This window comes from Podarcis pityusensis, assembly GCF_964106645.2.
Source record: "Podarcis pityusensis genome assembly, chromosome: 1".
In the NCBI taxonomy this organism is placed as follows: Eukaryota; Metazoa; Chordata; class Lepidosauria; order Squamata; family Lacertidae; genus Podarcis; species Podarcis pityusensis.
This window is the reverse complement of record NC_138028.1, coordinates 13,701,061-13,717,712: the sequence shown is the minus strand read 5'-3', so window position 1 is coordinate 13,717,712 and position 16,652 is coordinate 13,701,061. Positions and strand designations below refer to the sequence as shown.

The 16,652-nt window shown below is 45.6% G+C and overlaps 1 protein-coding gene across 3 annotated transcripts in view; it reads left to right on the top strand.

The window, feature by feature from the left end:
- KIF26A (kinesin family member 26A) overlaps positions 1-16,007 on the top strand; it is a 156,315-nt gene extending 140,308 nt beyond the window's left edge. For all 3 annotated transcript variants that reach the window (XM_081001998.1, XM_081001997.1, XM_081001999.1), the window contains 9 exons: positions 189-451; positions 709-892; positions 1,404-1,563; positions 2,928-3,090; positions 4,127-7,457; positions 9,913-10,103; positions 10,622-10,642; positions 12,371-12,521; positions 13,596-16,007. In XM_081001998.1, the coding sequence (XP_080858124.1) occupies positions 189-451; positions 709-892; positions 1,404-1,563; positions 2,928-3,090; positions 4,127-7,457; positions 9,913-10,103; positions 10,622-10,642; positions 12,371-12,521; positions 13,596-13,774 (4,643 nt within the window). In that variant the 3' untranslated portion in view covers positions 13,775-16,007. The remainder of the gene's footprint in view (positions 1-188; positions 452-708; positions 893-1,403; positions 1,564-2,927; positions 3,091-4,126; positions 7,458-9,912; positions 10,104-10,621; positions 10,643-12,370; positions 12,522-13,595) is intronic.
- Positions 16,008-16,652: the final 645 nt, after the last annotated feature.

The window sequence follows — 16,652 nt, the reverse complement described above, 5'->3', positions numbered from 1 at the left end:
ACAGGAAGCGCAAAACAGGAACCTACAGGGACAAAGAGAGGCAAAATGGAGAACATCCCTCCCCTACTTCTTTCTCTTCAGTAAGAAGAGCAGTGCTGATGCGCACACCCGTTGCCTTCCGGAGCAAGACAGCACCGGGGCTACTGCTGTGTGCTTGACGATGATAAAATTTCCGCTTTCCCTTCCAGGCAAATCCTACACGATGATTGGAAAGGATAACTCCACCCAAAGTCTCGGCATTGTTCCCTGTGCCATCTCGTGGCTCTTCAAACTAATCAACGAGCGGAAGGAGAAGACTGGCACTCGTTTCTCCATTCGCGTATCTGCTGTGGAGATCAGTGGGAAAGATGAAAACCTTCAGGATTTGTTAGCTGAAGTAGCCACCGGCAGCCTGCAGGACGGGCAGTCCCCAGGGGTCTATCTCCGCGAGGATCCGATATGCGGAACTCAGGTATGTGATCTCAGGGCAGTTTTGAAATTCTGGTTTACCCTTGTTCCCTGGCTTATTTATATAAATGTTTTTAAGAATTCCTTTCATCTGACAACAATTCTCACCAATTTTAAAGACGATACTTTTTAATTGCTCCCCCCCCCATTTTTAATCCCTAATCCCAGAGTGTACATATTTGTTTCCGTTAGCACCCTTGAGGCTTGCTCTGTTCAGAGAGGGGGGGGATCAGTTACCCCGTTTTCTTGTTTATATTCCAGCTTCAAAATCAAAGCGAATTAAGGGCCCCAACAGCAGAGAAGGCTGCTTTCTTCCTTGACGCAGCCCTGGCAGCCAGGAGTACGAGCAAACCTGAGTGCAACGAAGAGGATCGGAGGAATTCGCACATGCTCTTCACCCTCCACATCTATCAGTATCGCATGGAGAAAGGAGGAAAAGGCGGAAGTACGTTGATCTGTCTCACATTTAATTCGTACTGCCTTTGCCAATTTTAGAAGAGTGAATCCATGTGGAACCGGGTTAATATTAGCCAATAATTCATTTTGCTGGGTTGGGGCAATTGTACGCCTTTGCAGACAGTCCCATCTGCTTGGCCAATGGGATTTTGAAGGAAGTTCTATCCCTTTCTTTCAACAAGCTCTTCCCTTTGACATATCCTTGCGCCTTTTCAAGTTGGTTCATGCTGTATGAAAGTAAGCTGAGTTTTTTGGGAGCCATGACTTAAATACCGACTGCCCATAGAATTTGGTGCATTGGTCAGCTAATTTTGCCTGTTCACTGAAGCTTTAAATCCATCTACCCATCACCATTTAATTCCATGACGGATGGCCATCTGTCATGGATGCTTCAGCTGAGATTCCTGCATTGCGGAGGGTTGGACTAGATGATTCTCTGCCATTCCAGCCAGGGTTGGATTAGCGAGCGTTGTGTAAGTGGTGTTGCTGTTGCTTTTCAGTGTCAGGCGGACGCAGCCGTTTACATCTCATTGACCTGGGAAGCTGTGAGAAGGTTCTAAGCAAGAGTCGAGATGGAGGGGGCTCCTTCTGCCTGTCTCTGTCCGCCTTGGGCAGTGTCATTCTGGCCTTAATCAACGATGCCAAACATGTGCCCTACAAGTAAGTGCACTGTTCTACCCATGTGAAACTCGTGGCCTCTGACCTGATTTTCAGATTGCTTTTCAAAGCCTTATCACCTACTGTTATGTACTGAGTTGAATAGGATCCAAACTGCAGCAGTCTGATTGGTCCTAGAACAATAGGATCCAAATTGCAGCAGTCTGATTGGTCCTAGAACAATAGGATTCAGAATGCAGCAGTCTGATTGGTCCAAGAACAATGCAGCAGTATGATTGGTTGGCAGGAACCACCCAATCATGCTCCAGATATAAGTGAATCCACAACCTGATTGGCTTACAGTAGAATTCCAGAATTAACCAATCATGTGCAGCCCATTGTGTAAATAATGTATATAAAGCAGATACTTAGAGGGGACTTTCATTCATTCCTCCTCACCACTATGAGCTGAATAAAGAGCATGAAATCACTTTGCGACTCTGAGTATATTTCACCTACCTATAGTCCAGGTCAGATGGTGCCTTAAAGGTGTTACACTGTTGGACGTTACAGCCCCAGATTTAATTACTTCCTTCTCTAAGCAATCAGAAAGGATTCCGCTGTGTCCGGATAATGTCCACATGTAGCTGCTTCCTGTTAGTTCTTTCCCCCGACCCCCCAAGAAAGCCTTTCCCCCAAGTCTCTTGTAAGGCCAGCGTTGTTTTGTTCCTTTTAGTATGAAAGGAGTGGGAAAATAGCACCGGTCTTAACAAAGAATGGGAAAAATTCATAATTTATCTTGGAGACCGCTAGAAGCAAATGAAAACATTAGCAGGCTTACAATAACGCTTGTAATGTAGCAAGTACTATGGAGACAATGGAGTTATACAAAATACAGATTATTGGGAAAGATGCAGTAGAAAAGGTTTAATAATAGGACCCATGGAGGGGAGGTGGGAAGTCAATTGATTTGGAGGGATCTGTAAATGTGGATGTGTATGATTGTATTGTTACAGTTTTATACTTGTAAAACCAAATAAAAATTATTTCAAAGAAGGGAAAAAAGAGAATAGCACAATAAGGCGCATGCTGTTTTTATTTTATTGCAAAATTGGGCTGGATTGCTTTCTTCTCCTTGAAGGTTATACGTGAGCATGAGATGGCTCATGCATGGAAAATCTCACACTCGCATATAACCTTAGAAAACAAACACAAGTGAATAAACTACAAGTGGTGCTTAGAAAGCCTAAGGAAAGAATTGTAAGTTATTATAGACACTGAGCCATTGCACTCAGGTCCTGCTTAAAGGCTTCCTATAGCAGCTGGTTGGCCACTGTAAGGATAGGGTGCTGGACTAGACAGGCCTTTGGTCTGCTCCAGTAAAGCTTTTCTCGTGTTTTTATTTGTGTTTCTCTCGTGTTCCCCAGGGACAACAAACTGACCATGCTGCTGAGAGAATCGCTCGGGAACATCAACTGCAGGACGACCATGCTAGCTCACATATCGGATTCCCCGGCTAATTATGCAGAAAGTCTCACCACAATCCAGCTTGCCTCCCGTATCCATAGGATGAGGAAGAAGAAATCCAAGGTTGGTGCGCAAAACCAGCAAAGCAAGAGTTCTCTCCTCTACCTCAGACTTCCTCACCCTAGGTCCCCGTGTGTTAGACTGCAGGTCCCATTTCCCCTGACTATTGGCTTGGCTTGCTAAGGATGATGGGAGTTGTAGTCCAACAACTTCTGGAGACCAAGGGTTGAAGAACAGTGTGGTAGACTATATAAGTCTAGGTTGCCATACTTGACCCAGGGATAATGTCTGCTGTTTTTACACCTCTAAAGAGTGGAGATGGTTTGTGGCAGCAGCATGCCCTGAGTCTGTCTCAAGCATTAACTCATGTATCTTACTTGCCTGATACAAGCTGCAAAGCAACGAGTGCTTTTTTATTTTTTAAAAATGCAGTAACTCAGTGTCTGTCCCAGCAATAAAATCACTACTCAGAAGGTAGCAGCACAGAAGCAAATCAGATATTGGGATTGCATATGCAGGTGCTATGAAATGTTCCCCACTGAACTCTGCCGTCCCTTTTGTAGGCAGTAGGTGGGTGCACTTGAGGGCTTTTCAAAGGGATGGGAAACTTTACCGCCACTTCTGCTCCCAGGAGGCTGCCTCTAACATCCCCTGAAGTTCCCTCGGTATTCTATCCATAAGCCGCCTTGAGTCCTGGTCTGGGAAAAAGGCAGACTATAAATAATAACAATAGGATACAACAAGATGATATAGCATCATAATCAGAGAACTTCTTAGTTAACACAACAACAACAAACCAGAAGTTACCAGGATCGGTGCTCCTGCTGTGGCAAAACAATGCTGAAGGTCTTTTCAGTTGTGGGCGGCTACAGTTTCTGCGTTGCTTGAATGGACCAAGTGCTCTAAATCTGTTGCAGGGAGCCAAACAAATTTTCTGTAGCGTGACTATTTATAAATGTTGCTCATAATTATAGTAGAGAATAAGATTTGGGGCGTGGAACTGCAAATGCCACTGGGTGGGAGGGATATACCTGCCTCTCACCCTACTTAATGCATTTAATGCGAAAAAATGCATTTTATTGTTTTGTGCAATTGACAGTATGCATCCAGCTCTTCTGGAGGAGAAAGCTCATGTGAAGAGGGACACATACGAAGACCTCCTCACCTGAGGCCATTTCATCCAAGGACTGTAGCTCTTGACCCTGACATTCCTGTGCTGAACCTTTCCAATGAGACTGATTATTCCTCAAGCAGCGAACAGTCCTGCGACACAGTCATCTACGTGGGTCCCAACGGTGCAGCTTTGTCGGACCGGGAGCTGACAGATAACGAAGGCCCCCCAGAGTTTGTTCCCATCATCCCTTCCCTGAACAAGAAAAGAAACAAGGACACCCCTGGCCTCGCAAAGAGCTCCGACAAAGACCTTTTTAAGTGCAACACTTTCGCAGAGCTGCAGGAGCGGCTGGAATGCATCGACGGAAGTGAAGAGCCTGCCAAGTTCCTTGGTGGGGAAGCCCCCGGCACGTCTTGCAGCGGCACCGTCCCGGCGAGTACAGAAAGCGAACAGTCCAAACCAAAACCACCGTCTCCTGGGGGGTTTAAAAAACCAGCCTTGCAGGAAACGGGGCCTCCCAAAAAAGGACACAGCCTTTACTTCCAGCGCAATGGCAGCTGCCCTGAGAAGAAGGCCCCTCCTGCGAAGATGGAACACACCAAACAGCAAGCCAAGCCTGAAGTCAAGAGAGCAGACTCGGACGGAGAGAAGGAGGACTCCTATAAGTTGCCGGCGTGTAATACTGCTAAGGATCAAGAGCCAAGCCAAGCCGTCGCTGAGCCGGTTGTGAAAGAGAAATCTTTGTATGCCAAGAGGCCGTTGCCCAGCCCTGCACCCCCACCCCCTCAGCAGCAGCAGGAGTCTCCAATGAGGACCAAGCAAACGTACCTGAAGTTTGACCACTGTAACGCAATCAGGACGCCTCCCGTGGGAATGAGCAAGCAAGTGGGTAGCGAATCTGAATCTAACCCTGAAGGAAGCACATTTTCGGCAACCAGCAACACAGAGCACCAAGGAGATGGCATAGAGGTCCATAGGTTCCGGTCATCTTTCCGAAGCAAGTGCTTCGACCGGGATATCCTGACGACGACGGTGACGTTGCAGCAGCCCGTGGAGCTCAATGGCGAAGATGAGCTTGTCTTCACGGTTGTTGAGGAGTTGTCCATCAGCGGGATCTTGGATAACGGGAGGCCTGCCAGCATCATCAGCTTCAACAGCGACTGTTCCCTGCAGGCCCTTGCCTCTGGATCCAGGCCAGTTAGTATCATCAGCAGTATAAATGATGAGTTTGATGCTTATACCTCCCAGGCAAGTGCCACCGGTGTCAACATTGATATCGTCGTGCCTTTTGCTGAAGACCCGTTCTCGAGCAGTAGCAGACGTTCCTCCATCAGCTCGTGGCTAAGCGAAGTCAGCATCTGTACGATTGAGAGCGATGGCTGCCGGTCCGGCGATGGTTTTCTTGCTCAGTCCTCTTACAGCTGCAGCAAGTCTGAGGAGCCCTTTATCATGGGTTCTCCCAACGCTCCTGTTCCCTTGCAAGCCGCCCTAAACGACAGCGGCTTCTGCTTTTCGGAGCCGGAGAGCAAGAGCATGATTTCCATCAGAGCATCACCAGGGGTCAACAGGAGTCCTCAGAACTGCGACGTAACCAAAGCATCTCAGACAGAAAGTGCTCTTTGCATCACCGACCAGCCAGCGTACGCTAAGCCTTCCAGCTCTCAAAACACAATGGTGATAGAAACGATACACTCCAGTCTTCCCCGGAGAACAAAAGCTACCTCATCCCCAACCCACAACAACAACAACAGCACCCTCAGCTGTAAGGAACTGCAGAAACCGCGTGTGATGTTTGAAGACCCCTGGCTGGTTCGTACAGGTGATCATTTGGAAGCAGACTCGCTGATATCTCCAAACTCTCCCATGTTCAGCGCTGAGAAGCAGTCGGCGAAGACTGCCCAACATTTAGATGGCACAGCTAGGCCAACAAAATCCCAGACAATGCTTGCTTGTTCACAGAGGGTTGTCGATGGTTGTGAAATGGCCTGCAAAACGTCCAGCGGAGCGGCTAAAAAACCCGATGCCGTCACAAAAATGCCACAGCTCAGGAGAGGCGCTACAACACTGGGTGTGGTTCCTGTGTCGCACAGCAGCTGTGCGGCTGCAGAAGCTATGAGCAGGGGAAGTTGTGAAGCTGTTTTTGCCACCGGAAGCCTGAAAAAGAAAACCCTACAGCAAAAATCCAGCATGTTGCCCAGGCCAAGTGGGACAATACCTCCAGCACCCCCCGTGCGTAAATCAAGCCTCGAGCAGAAAAATGGCGGGATACAGAACGGTGGGGGGAAGGCCTCAGGACTGGACCTTGCTAGGGCCACTACATCGAAGAACGAGGACGAGTTTGATTTGCGATTGAGAGCTGGGTTGTGCGCTACCGAAAACAGTGGCGGCAGAGGCAACCTCAAGGCAGACCACTCCTTGCCCAAAGCGACATCTAGTTTGAAGGCAAAGGCATCCAAAAATGAAGCTGTCCATCGATACGGAAGCCACATGTCCCTCGAGAGGTGCGACAGCCTGACATCAGTCGGATCGAAAGCCAACCTGAGTAGGGAAAATGGCAGCATTGGGAATGGCCGGAATGGCCGGATGGTTCCAAGGCTTGGAGTTCCCCCTGTCCCTTCTGGCTTGACGTCGCCTCCATCGCTCACCACACCTTTGCCCAGCAAAAACAGCCAGGCCAAAGGTGCTGCAAGCCAGAAGACACCGGCCAACGGGAATAAGAGCCGCAGCCTTTCTGCCAGCGGGTCCAAGTCTTTGAGCTCCTCTGTGAAATCGTTGGCTCCGTCCGTTGGGAAGACCTCCAGCATCCCTTTGAGTGGGAAAGCCATGCCGCGGTCTCTGCAAGGCGTAAGCAGCAAGCCTGGTCGAGGAACCATCATGGGGACCAAGCAGGCCATCAGGGCAGCCAACAGCCGTGTGAACGAGCTGGCGTCGGGCAGTTCGGTCAAGATGAGCCACTTCCGGGTGTCGACGGACTCCGACAGCGGCAACGACAGCGGGATTAACCTGAGCGACGAGAAGTCGCAGGTCCCGGTGCTGCCGTCTCCGTACAGCAAGATAACTGCCCCAAGGCGGCCTCAGCGCTACAGCAGCGGGCACGGGAGCGACAACAGCAGCGTCCTGAGTGGGGAGCTGCCCCCAGCAATGGGCCGGACGGCTCTTTTCTACCACAGCGGCGGCAGCAGCGGCTACGAAAGCATGATCCGTGACAGCGAAGCCACCGGCAGTGCATCCTCGGCGCACGATTCCATGAGCGAAAGTGGCATGTCTTCGCCTGGTCGCATGAGAAGTTTGAAATCCCCAAAGAAAAGATCAACAGGTAAGGAAAGGAGCTGGGTGGGGGGACGGACACACAACTGTCCTAATATGAGCATTCCCATTTTCTTGGATTTAAATGGTTCCATTGTGCATTACTCCAGATGCGTTGCTTGAAGCAGGAAATTGGAACCAAGCACCGGGTGGGGGCGTTGGTCTGGATTGGGACCCCCACGTGTCAGGGGGAGAGGTTTAACATTTCTCTTTCTTGCAACTAGCCTGTAAAAAAAAAAGTTATATTGATGCCTGAGGCAGGTGGTCCCCCCATCACTGTTTATTTTGCAAGGAGCTCATTTTTCCATGATCGCAGCGGGGGAAGGGGTGGGGGTTTAACCTCCCCCTCATGCACTATGGTCCCAATCAGATCAGGGCCCTCATTGTTTTAATTAAGGGGGGCACAACCTCCCTGAGATTGCTTCAAATTTGCTTTGCAACCCGAATGGCCTGTTTTCTGCCCTTCATCCCCATCTAAGGCTGTGGTTTTTGAGGCGTGGTCGGGGAGGAATCCTTCAAATTCATCATACTTTAAAAAACTATTCCTTTTAAAAACTATTCCTTTAAGATGCCGTGCTTCGTTTCAGAATTTAATTCGTCTCTTTGCACAACTCTGATTGGCAGGTCCCCCAGTGAAAATAAATAAGATATAGAAGAATTTTTTTTCCAAGAAAAAAAGAATGCACTGAACTTTGTGATTAATGCTGCTAATTAGCTACAAACCTAAGGCTTTCATTAGTTTTACAACGCATTTAGACAATCAACTGAAATTAGAAATAGATTGGAGATTCACTTGTTTAATCAGTTGCAAGCGGCTTCGTCTCATATAAGTGTTTACTTAGACTAGCATCCCCTCCAATTTCTGGAAGAAATGAGTAAGAGATTATCTAGTTTGATAGTGGACAAGCCAAGTTAGAGAGCAATTCATTTGGGGCTTATTTTGCTAAAGTAGCTTTTTCCTCCCTGAAGCGTGCCTTTCTAAAGTAGCTTTTGATTTTTCAGGTGGTGGCAACAGACATTTTCACTATGAGTACTAACAAACAAACAAAAAACGAACGCTATGACAACAGTAATAACAATATCAACTTTCCTTCTCCACCCAACCCCTCAAATGGTTTACAAGTATAATATCATTTACAGTAGTCTATTATGCGTTGCCAAATTAAACACCTCCACTCTTCACACTGTATTGGTCTTGCCCAAAGGGGCCCTCCAACTACCTGGAGATGATTTTGGAGGGGCGCAGAATCCTTCAATGGAGTAAACAGGCTTTCTGTAAGCAGAGAGATACAATTGGGTACAGACTTAGATATTGAATTAATCACATATTTATTGTCATTGGAAACACCAGACGGTGAAAACGTTAGCATTTTCAGAAATTTCAAACTAAGAAAACTCAGAGATTGGGTTCCTGTTCATGTCAAGTCAGGCCCTTTGAATTAAATGGATTGCATTATCAAAATAACAAAGGCCACCCACCTTTGTGGTGCTCTCCATCTTCTACCTGCCCCTGGCAGGTTAGTAAACAATGGACCTTTTTGCTCCGCATGATGATGAATGGGAGTGGGCAGGAACTGATGCAATGGTACCCAATTTCACAACTCATGAAAAGTTGTGAATGGCACCATTTCATATCAGTGCCCTAAAATGTTTATACACACAAACACATATATTACACTGTGTGTGTGTGTGTGTGTGTGTGTGTGTATCTATCATGGTATGCTTCCTGGTCTCAGTGACCAATTTGCTTCATTGTAGAGCAATCAGTTTAAAGACCTGGCTGCAGCTGTTCTCTTTTCATAGCACATCAACCTCTTAAGTCTCTCCCACAAATCAATATTAACAGCTGTGTAAGGTTGCGCACATATTGAGAAGGTATTACTGGCTGATGGATTTGTATTTGCTTTTGCCCCAGGAAATGCTTTCTAAGGTCTTGCCTTTTTTTTTTTAAAAAAAAAAGACAAACAGTTCCTTTTCTCAATTGGAATTGTCGTCTTGTCAATAAATTACTGCTTAACTTTTGGAGTGCTTAGAGCTTTGGCACTCCTATACATTGTGATGTTGCTCTGCGTTTTAGGTTGTTTTTTTGGGGGGGGGGGCGGGCAAGGTGACTAATCCCAACAGCATAATGCTTTGTATGGTTGCTCAGAAGTAAACCCATTTTGTTCAAGTGGACTTAATTCTCTGGGATCGTGGCTATGTTCATCTAGATATCAATGCATGTATTATAGAGCGGGAGATGCTGAATCTCAGGGTCATGCGTTGGAGCCCCACGTTGGGCAAAAGATTCCTGCATTGCAGGGGGTTGAACTTGATGACCCTCACAGTCATCAACTGTCTGCAGGTGGATGTAAGCTGCCTGCTTGTCTGGCTTGGAATGCTTATGGATTTGCTAGGTGAAACATGCAAAAAAAAAAAAAAGCTCCATGTTTTGCTTTCCCCCCCTTTTTCTGAAATCATCTCAGGTTTCCAGCGCCGTCGACTGATTCCAGCTCCTCTTCCAGATTCTGCGTCCCTGGGGAGAAAGCAGAGTGTCACCGGCCAGTGGGTTGATCTACCACCCTTGCCGGGCACTTTGAAAGAGCCATTTGAAATTAAAGTTTATGAGATTGATGATGTGGAACGATTACAGCGGCACAGACAAGAGGAAACTGAGGTCAGCACATATTTTACGGTAACTCCGGACAATTTAAACGGCACAACATTCAAGGCAGGGTTGTTACTCTAAATCCCACGCATGGCATTAGGGGAGAATGGAATGCAATTAAAGCGCTTTCGTTATCCTTTTTTTAAAAAATTCATATGTTGGGGTACCATGCCCATAGAAAATAATTGCTGTCTGCCATTAATTGTGTTTAACGTAGCTGATGGAGTGAGTGGAGAATATCAATTAATATGTTACGAGAAGGCTTTATAATCATTGCCTGCTTGATGAAATTTTATGGGCTTTCTTCACCAAAGGGTCATTAACTCTTTATGTTAATGGCATAAAGCATCCCGGTTAGAATTCTGTTAAATTCAAGATGTTGTGAGTTTAATTTACTTGTAATTGGGAAAACAATTCAGTTAATTCTGAGTTGGTGACAGGGATTGCAGTCATTTGTCTGGTGCCATTTTCACCCCCTAATACTAAAAAAGGGTAACTTTTCTTCTCCTTTTTTCTTCTACCAACAGCCTTTCCAGGATGTTGAAAAGGTAAGTCATATCTTTGGATCTTCCCTATACCAACTAAAACAGAATTTCCAATTGCTGTGTTTGCTAAGGAATGCCAAGTGAAGAGGACGAGTTGTAGCCAACCCACTTCTATTCAGAGTCAGACCCATTGGGAATAAATGGACCTAAAGCAGGCACGTCCATAAATTTCAATGGGTCTACCTTGAGTATGGGTAGTATTGGATACAACCTGATGTAATTTAGCTTGTCCCCACAGTTATTGTTCTTACAGATCACTTAGAGAGGGGGTGGTGGTCTCTAATCTCAGGCTTGCAGACTGTTAAAACAACAGTAACAAGAGAGAACCCTTAGGGAGAGTAGAAAGTGGGGAGCATTTGCATCAAAGAAGAGGTAGGCAGGAAGAGTGTGTGCCCATAGCAACATGGAGCATTTCTCCTGGAGGAGCCAAATCACGGATGTGCTTATGTGAGTCTCAACCCTTCCCACCCGCTTTTCATCTGCAACACTTCCCTCCTCCCATTCCCATCCGCACATTCAGATATGAATCTGGGTTTCCCAATCAAATGGAAAAAAGCACCTGGGGTAAGATGCTGCGGAGGAAACAAGGAGTGTGTGGGAAGGGTTAAGCAAGCACATGCGTGTCTTCTCCCCCCCGCCCTTGCAGATATTCCAGTCTAGTCCTTCTTTGCATGTCAATATATTACTGGGGTGGGTTCAAGGCACTTGTGGTGAAATCAAAGCCCTGAACAACTTGAGTCCAGGGTGCCCGACTCTTCGTGACCCCATGGACCAGAGCACACCAGGCACTCCTGTCTTCCACTGCCTCCCACAGCTTGGTCAAACTCATGCTGTTAGCTTCGAGAACACTATCCAACCATCTCGTCCTCTGTCGTCCCGTTCTCCTTGTGCCCTCCATCTTTCACAGCATCAGGGTCTTTTCCAGGGAGTCTTCTCTTCTCATGAGGTGGCCAAAGTATTGGAGCCTCAGCTTCAGGATCTGTCCTTCCAGTGAGCACTCAGGGCTGATTTCCTTAAGAATGGATAGGTTTGATCTTCTTGCAGTCCATGGGACTCTCAAGTGTCTCCTCCAGCACCAAGGGGTGCTTAGCTGTCCCCAGTGTTACAAAGGCCCGACTGGCATCAAATAGAAGTTGAGCACTTGGCATCACCAATCTTGTGCTGTGGGATATCCTTCCAGCAGTGATTCTGTAGGCATCATGGCTTTTGTACTTGAAGGCATCTCTTGAAGACCTTCTTATGCCAATAGGCCTATGGAGCTGTTTAAACTTCATTGATTCTCCTTGATATTTTATATGACTAGGCACTATATATAGAGAGGGGGGGGGCAAGGATGGATTGGGACTCTTGCCCACTCAGATTTTGCAGCCTTCCTTTCCCTTACTAAAACATATTTACTCTTTTGCAGTGGTGAGGAAACCATTTCTGTTTGTAACAGCTGAAATTTAAGAGTTTCGTAGGGAAGTACATTAGCTGGGAGAGTGGCAGTAAATGCCTTAAGTGCTCATAGCATGTTGCTTTTATTAGATTAGCATCCATGGAAGTCCACTTCCAGCAAGGGTAGCAGGGAGGGAGAAAACCCTTCTGCTGTTTAATGTTTCGTGCCTGCGCTGCACAACAGTGGTTGAAGCGGAATGATAAGGGCAATAGGTTTTTGTGGGAGTTTTTTGGAGAGTAGCAGGCAGATGGCCAGTGAAATTAACAAATCGGTAATTTTCATCTCCCCCAAAGGGCCTGATATATTTTAATACCAAGCTGAAAATCCTGGAGAGGCGCCACCAGCGGATTAGAGAAGTGAAAGCAAAGCATGAGTTCTTGAAAGATGAGTTGGAGGAAACAAAGTGTAGGTTGATGTTGGATCCAAGCAAGTGGAAAGGAGAATGTAAGTATTTCCCAGCAAGTCGCAATAAAGATTCTGTGTGTAGATGGTGCAGAAATACAGACCAGGGGTGAGCAAATCTGCCAGTTTCTTCTGGTTCCTCATTTTCCCAGTCGTAAGTTCAGTTCACCCCATTTCTGCATCAGTTTGTGGCTTTGCGACATGATTTTCGCTTTGTAAACAATCAGTATCTATTGATGGTTTTAATGGTGCTTCCCCCCCAGTTATGAACACTATGACTGAATTGTATTATAACTTTGTATGTGTTGCATGCCACCTTGATATGATTTCATGAAAAGTGTGGATCATGGAACACTTCAGGAAATAAATAAAATAAACGACAATAGGCAGAGCTAAATAGACCAGTAGCCTGAGTGTGTCCCTAACATGCATCAGAGTCAGTGTGGACTTTAGGGTGGAACTGGGTTCTCACTGTGACAAATGGATGTTGCCCCCCACAAATGGCATGTTTTGCATAAGTTGATAGAAGCTCTTAAGAACATGAGAAGAGCCTGCCACATTGGGCCAGTGGCTGGACTCTGCATCCTGTTCTTGCAGTGGCAAACCCAAATGCCTGTGGGAATCCCGAAAGCAGGAACTGAGTGCGCCAGGTCACTCCCCTCTAGCGAGTCCCAGCAACTGGGATTTCTAAATTGGCTAGAAGTTGGATGCATTTCCTTAACCAGTTGCTTGCTAACAGAATAGCGGTTGTCAAACAAAACAACCATATCCCCTACGCAGACAATCATGTCTTACTGGAGTGGCTAGTCCTCTGAACAACAAGACCAGGACATAGTTGTTACTATGCCCTCCTTCCCCACCATAAAAATAGTGGAAGAGGTTGGCCAGCTCATCACAGGAGATGCAAGAGAGGCTATCGCCAGACTCTGCAAACTCCTGATGCAGTTGTGTGGTATGTCACAGTGAGGGGAGCATTGCTTGAGGCCAGCATCATGCAACTGCTGCTCACCTGTGACATTTGCCAGGCAAACAGCTTCAACAGTGTTGATTCTGAGAGAGACTGCTGTTTGGATAACAAAGCTGCTTTGTTTATGCTAACTCTCTTTATGCTAACAGTTGAGGTTGACCCTGATCTCGACAAGGAGTCGCAAGATTACCTGGAGGCATTGGAACAAGTGACTGAGGAACTGGAGCAGTGTGTGAATCTGTGCAAGTCGCACGTCATGATAGTCACCTGCTTTGACATTGGGGTGATCTGTGACACCCAGGATGGAGCGCGGGAAGTGGAAGTTTGAAGGCGGGTCTGCAAAGGGACGTGAGCAGGTGGAGCCAAACTTTCAAAAGATGGGCGGCGGTAGTGGTGGTTGAAGTATTGGAAAGCGGAGGTGGAAACATGAAGACTTAACGCGACAAAGAATGTTCTCGGAGCCTGGAGGAATTAGAATGTTCTAAACCTTTACGGTGCCTCAGCAACCTATGAAATGTACAAAGATCAACTTGATTTTCTAATAGAGGAAAGCAGAAAAAAAAAGTCTATTAGGAACCAACTCTATTTGCAAAGCGGAAGTGCCTTTACTGTTCATTGTTGACTTGTTTTTTCGATTTTGTATTTGTTGCTAGAATTGAAACCAGCAAACCTAAACAGACCATAAAATGTATTCCTATGAAATATTTTATACTGTATAGTGTAATTTATGACTATATGTAAAAAACAAAAATTGTAGCAAAAGCAATAAGTAAATTATGTTTTCATACCTGAATTTGCCTCCTTGTTTCATGGAAAAGCTGGTTTATGTAGCAGAACAACAACAAAAAATAATTGTATTATAATTGCTTTTTCATGGTTTAGGATTCAAGATATTTTTATGAACATTTATCTATTGGAAAGGTGTATTATGAAATTCCAAATAGCCTGGTTTGTATTCATTTTTTGTACTCTTCCTTTTGCAGATCACGAGGAACATGTTTTTAATTCCACGTTTTGTATACAAATAGTAGGGCTGAACTGTTTGGTTGCTTAGTCGGTTGGAACAATCGATTAAAAACCTTGCAATTGATTAAAAGGTGCCTCCTGATTCATCGAAGGGAAGATTTGTAAAATGCTGTTTAAACTTGTTTTGAATACAGATACTTGGCAAAAGATGAGGATGGCAGGCACCCTCACAGGGGAGAGAGTCCTCCCTATTCTCTCATTCAAAAAGGCAGGAATTCCTCTTCCAAGCTGCAACACACATGTGTGTAATTTTTCGAGGGACGTACACTTCCCCCTGCTTTGAAACCACTGTTTTTATTTGTTACTCAAGTGTACGTGGTTTTAGCCCGTTAATTAATTATCTGATCAGTGGGATGAAAACTCAGTTAATCAACTTAGCCTAAAGCCACTTACTCTAGAATGGCCCATTTGGGATGTACTTGGGAAGAGTTAAAGCAAGAGTAAGTCGGAAGAGCCTTGGTAAGCAAGGGCCAACCTATGCCTTATAACACGCATTAAACACCTGCATGAAAACTGCAACAGCTTTTTCCTAATCAAAGCCACTTTGGGACTGGGTAGTTTTCAGCAGAGAAGCAGCCGCAGGGGATGGTGCTTAACCCCTTCCCTACCTGCTGCTTTTTTAGGAAAGCAGCGGGTGGATGTGGGTTAAGCACTCTATCCAGCCATTTCTGTGCTGGGAATTGCCTAAGGTGGCTTTGAGTAGGGGGGAAAAGCAGCTACTATTAATGCAGACATTTTTTGGCGTAATGTGTAGTTTGGCCCTCACTTTGATAATGGACCTCATTAATCACAGATCCCCTTTTCTAGGATTTCTTGACCCAGGGGGCTGGCATCACAAGGCCCCACATGTTGTATCCATCACAGTAAGCCTTTTCATTGGAAAAGGTGCCTGTACCCCCCAAATGATGACCCTACCACATGACGTTGGGGTGCTGTTGGATTTGAAGTTGCCAGTGCCTGCCTTAATGTAATCTAACCTGAGAAAGTCTGTAAACAACACTGTGGCTTTTTTCCCTCTCTCTTACTCTTTCTGAGAGCAGGAATTAAGAATTACGTTTATTACCAAAATCACAAGGAAATGAGGTTTTAATAAAAAAGGTCTTCTTCTTTTTCTTTTTTAAAGTAAATATTAAGTTAGGTCCATATTTTTGTATAGTTTTGACAATAAATATAGCATTTGCATTTTATGAACTTTTAAAGGCAGATATATCTTTTTACAGTTTTTTCTAAGGAAGGCAAACTCTCAGGATTCTTTCTATACATGCTGCATGAATCTTGTGCTTTTTTTGTTTTTGGAAGGGAACCATTTTTAAGGTTGATAGAACTGTTGATAAAACTGTTGCCAAACAAAAAATAAAACTTTCAAAATGGTTTGATAGTGTATGTAATAATGGCATTTCATAAGGAACCATATTTTCTGATCATCTTGCTTTGTATGGGGTTGGTTTTTTTCCGCCCAAAATCCTTTGTATAAATGTATACTATAATGGCTTGCTTCAGCTTTTCCATGTGAATAAAAATATGCATCTATTGTTTACGTGTCTCCTGAGTTCAGTGACTGAGTACTATTCTGTCCAGGGCTGCCTCCATGATTGGGGAAACCTAGCCAGATGGGTGGGGTATAAATATTATTATTATTATTATTATTATTATTATTATTATTATTATTAATATTGAGTGGGCTCCTTCCTCTGTTAGTTGCTACTGACAGGCTTACCTTGAAAGGGAAGGTAGACGCCATTTTAAAAACCCCACAATGCCCCAGAGCACAGCTGTGTCAGAGGCACTGGGGGAAATTTAAATGACTACACCCGATACAGTTCAGAGCACGGGGTCAGAGCTTTATTTTGTTTTGGCTCCCAGTAAGTTTACAAACACAATTCAAAGTGTTGGTGCTGAGCTTTAAAGCCCTAAATTGTCTCTGCCCAGTATACCTGAAGGAGTGTCTCCACCCCCATCGTTCAGCCCGGACACTGAGGTCCAGCGCTGAGGGTCTTCTGCTGGTTCCCTCACTGCGAGAAGCCAAGTTGCAGGGAACCAGGCAGAGGGCCTGCTCAGTGGTGGCACCCGCCCTGTGGAACGCCCTCCCATCAGATGTCAAAGAAATAAACAACTCTCTGACTTTTAGAAGACATCTGAAGGCAGCCCTGTTTAGGGAAGTTTTTAATGTCTGATATTTT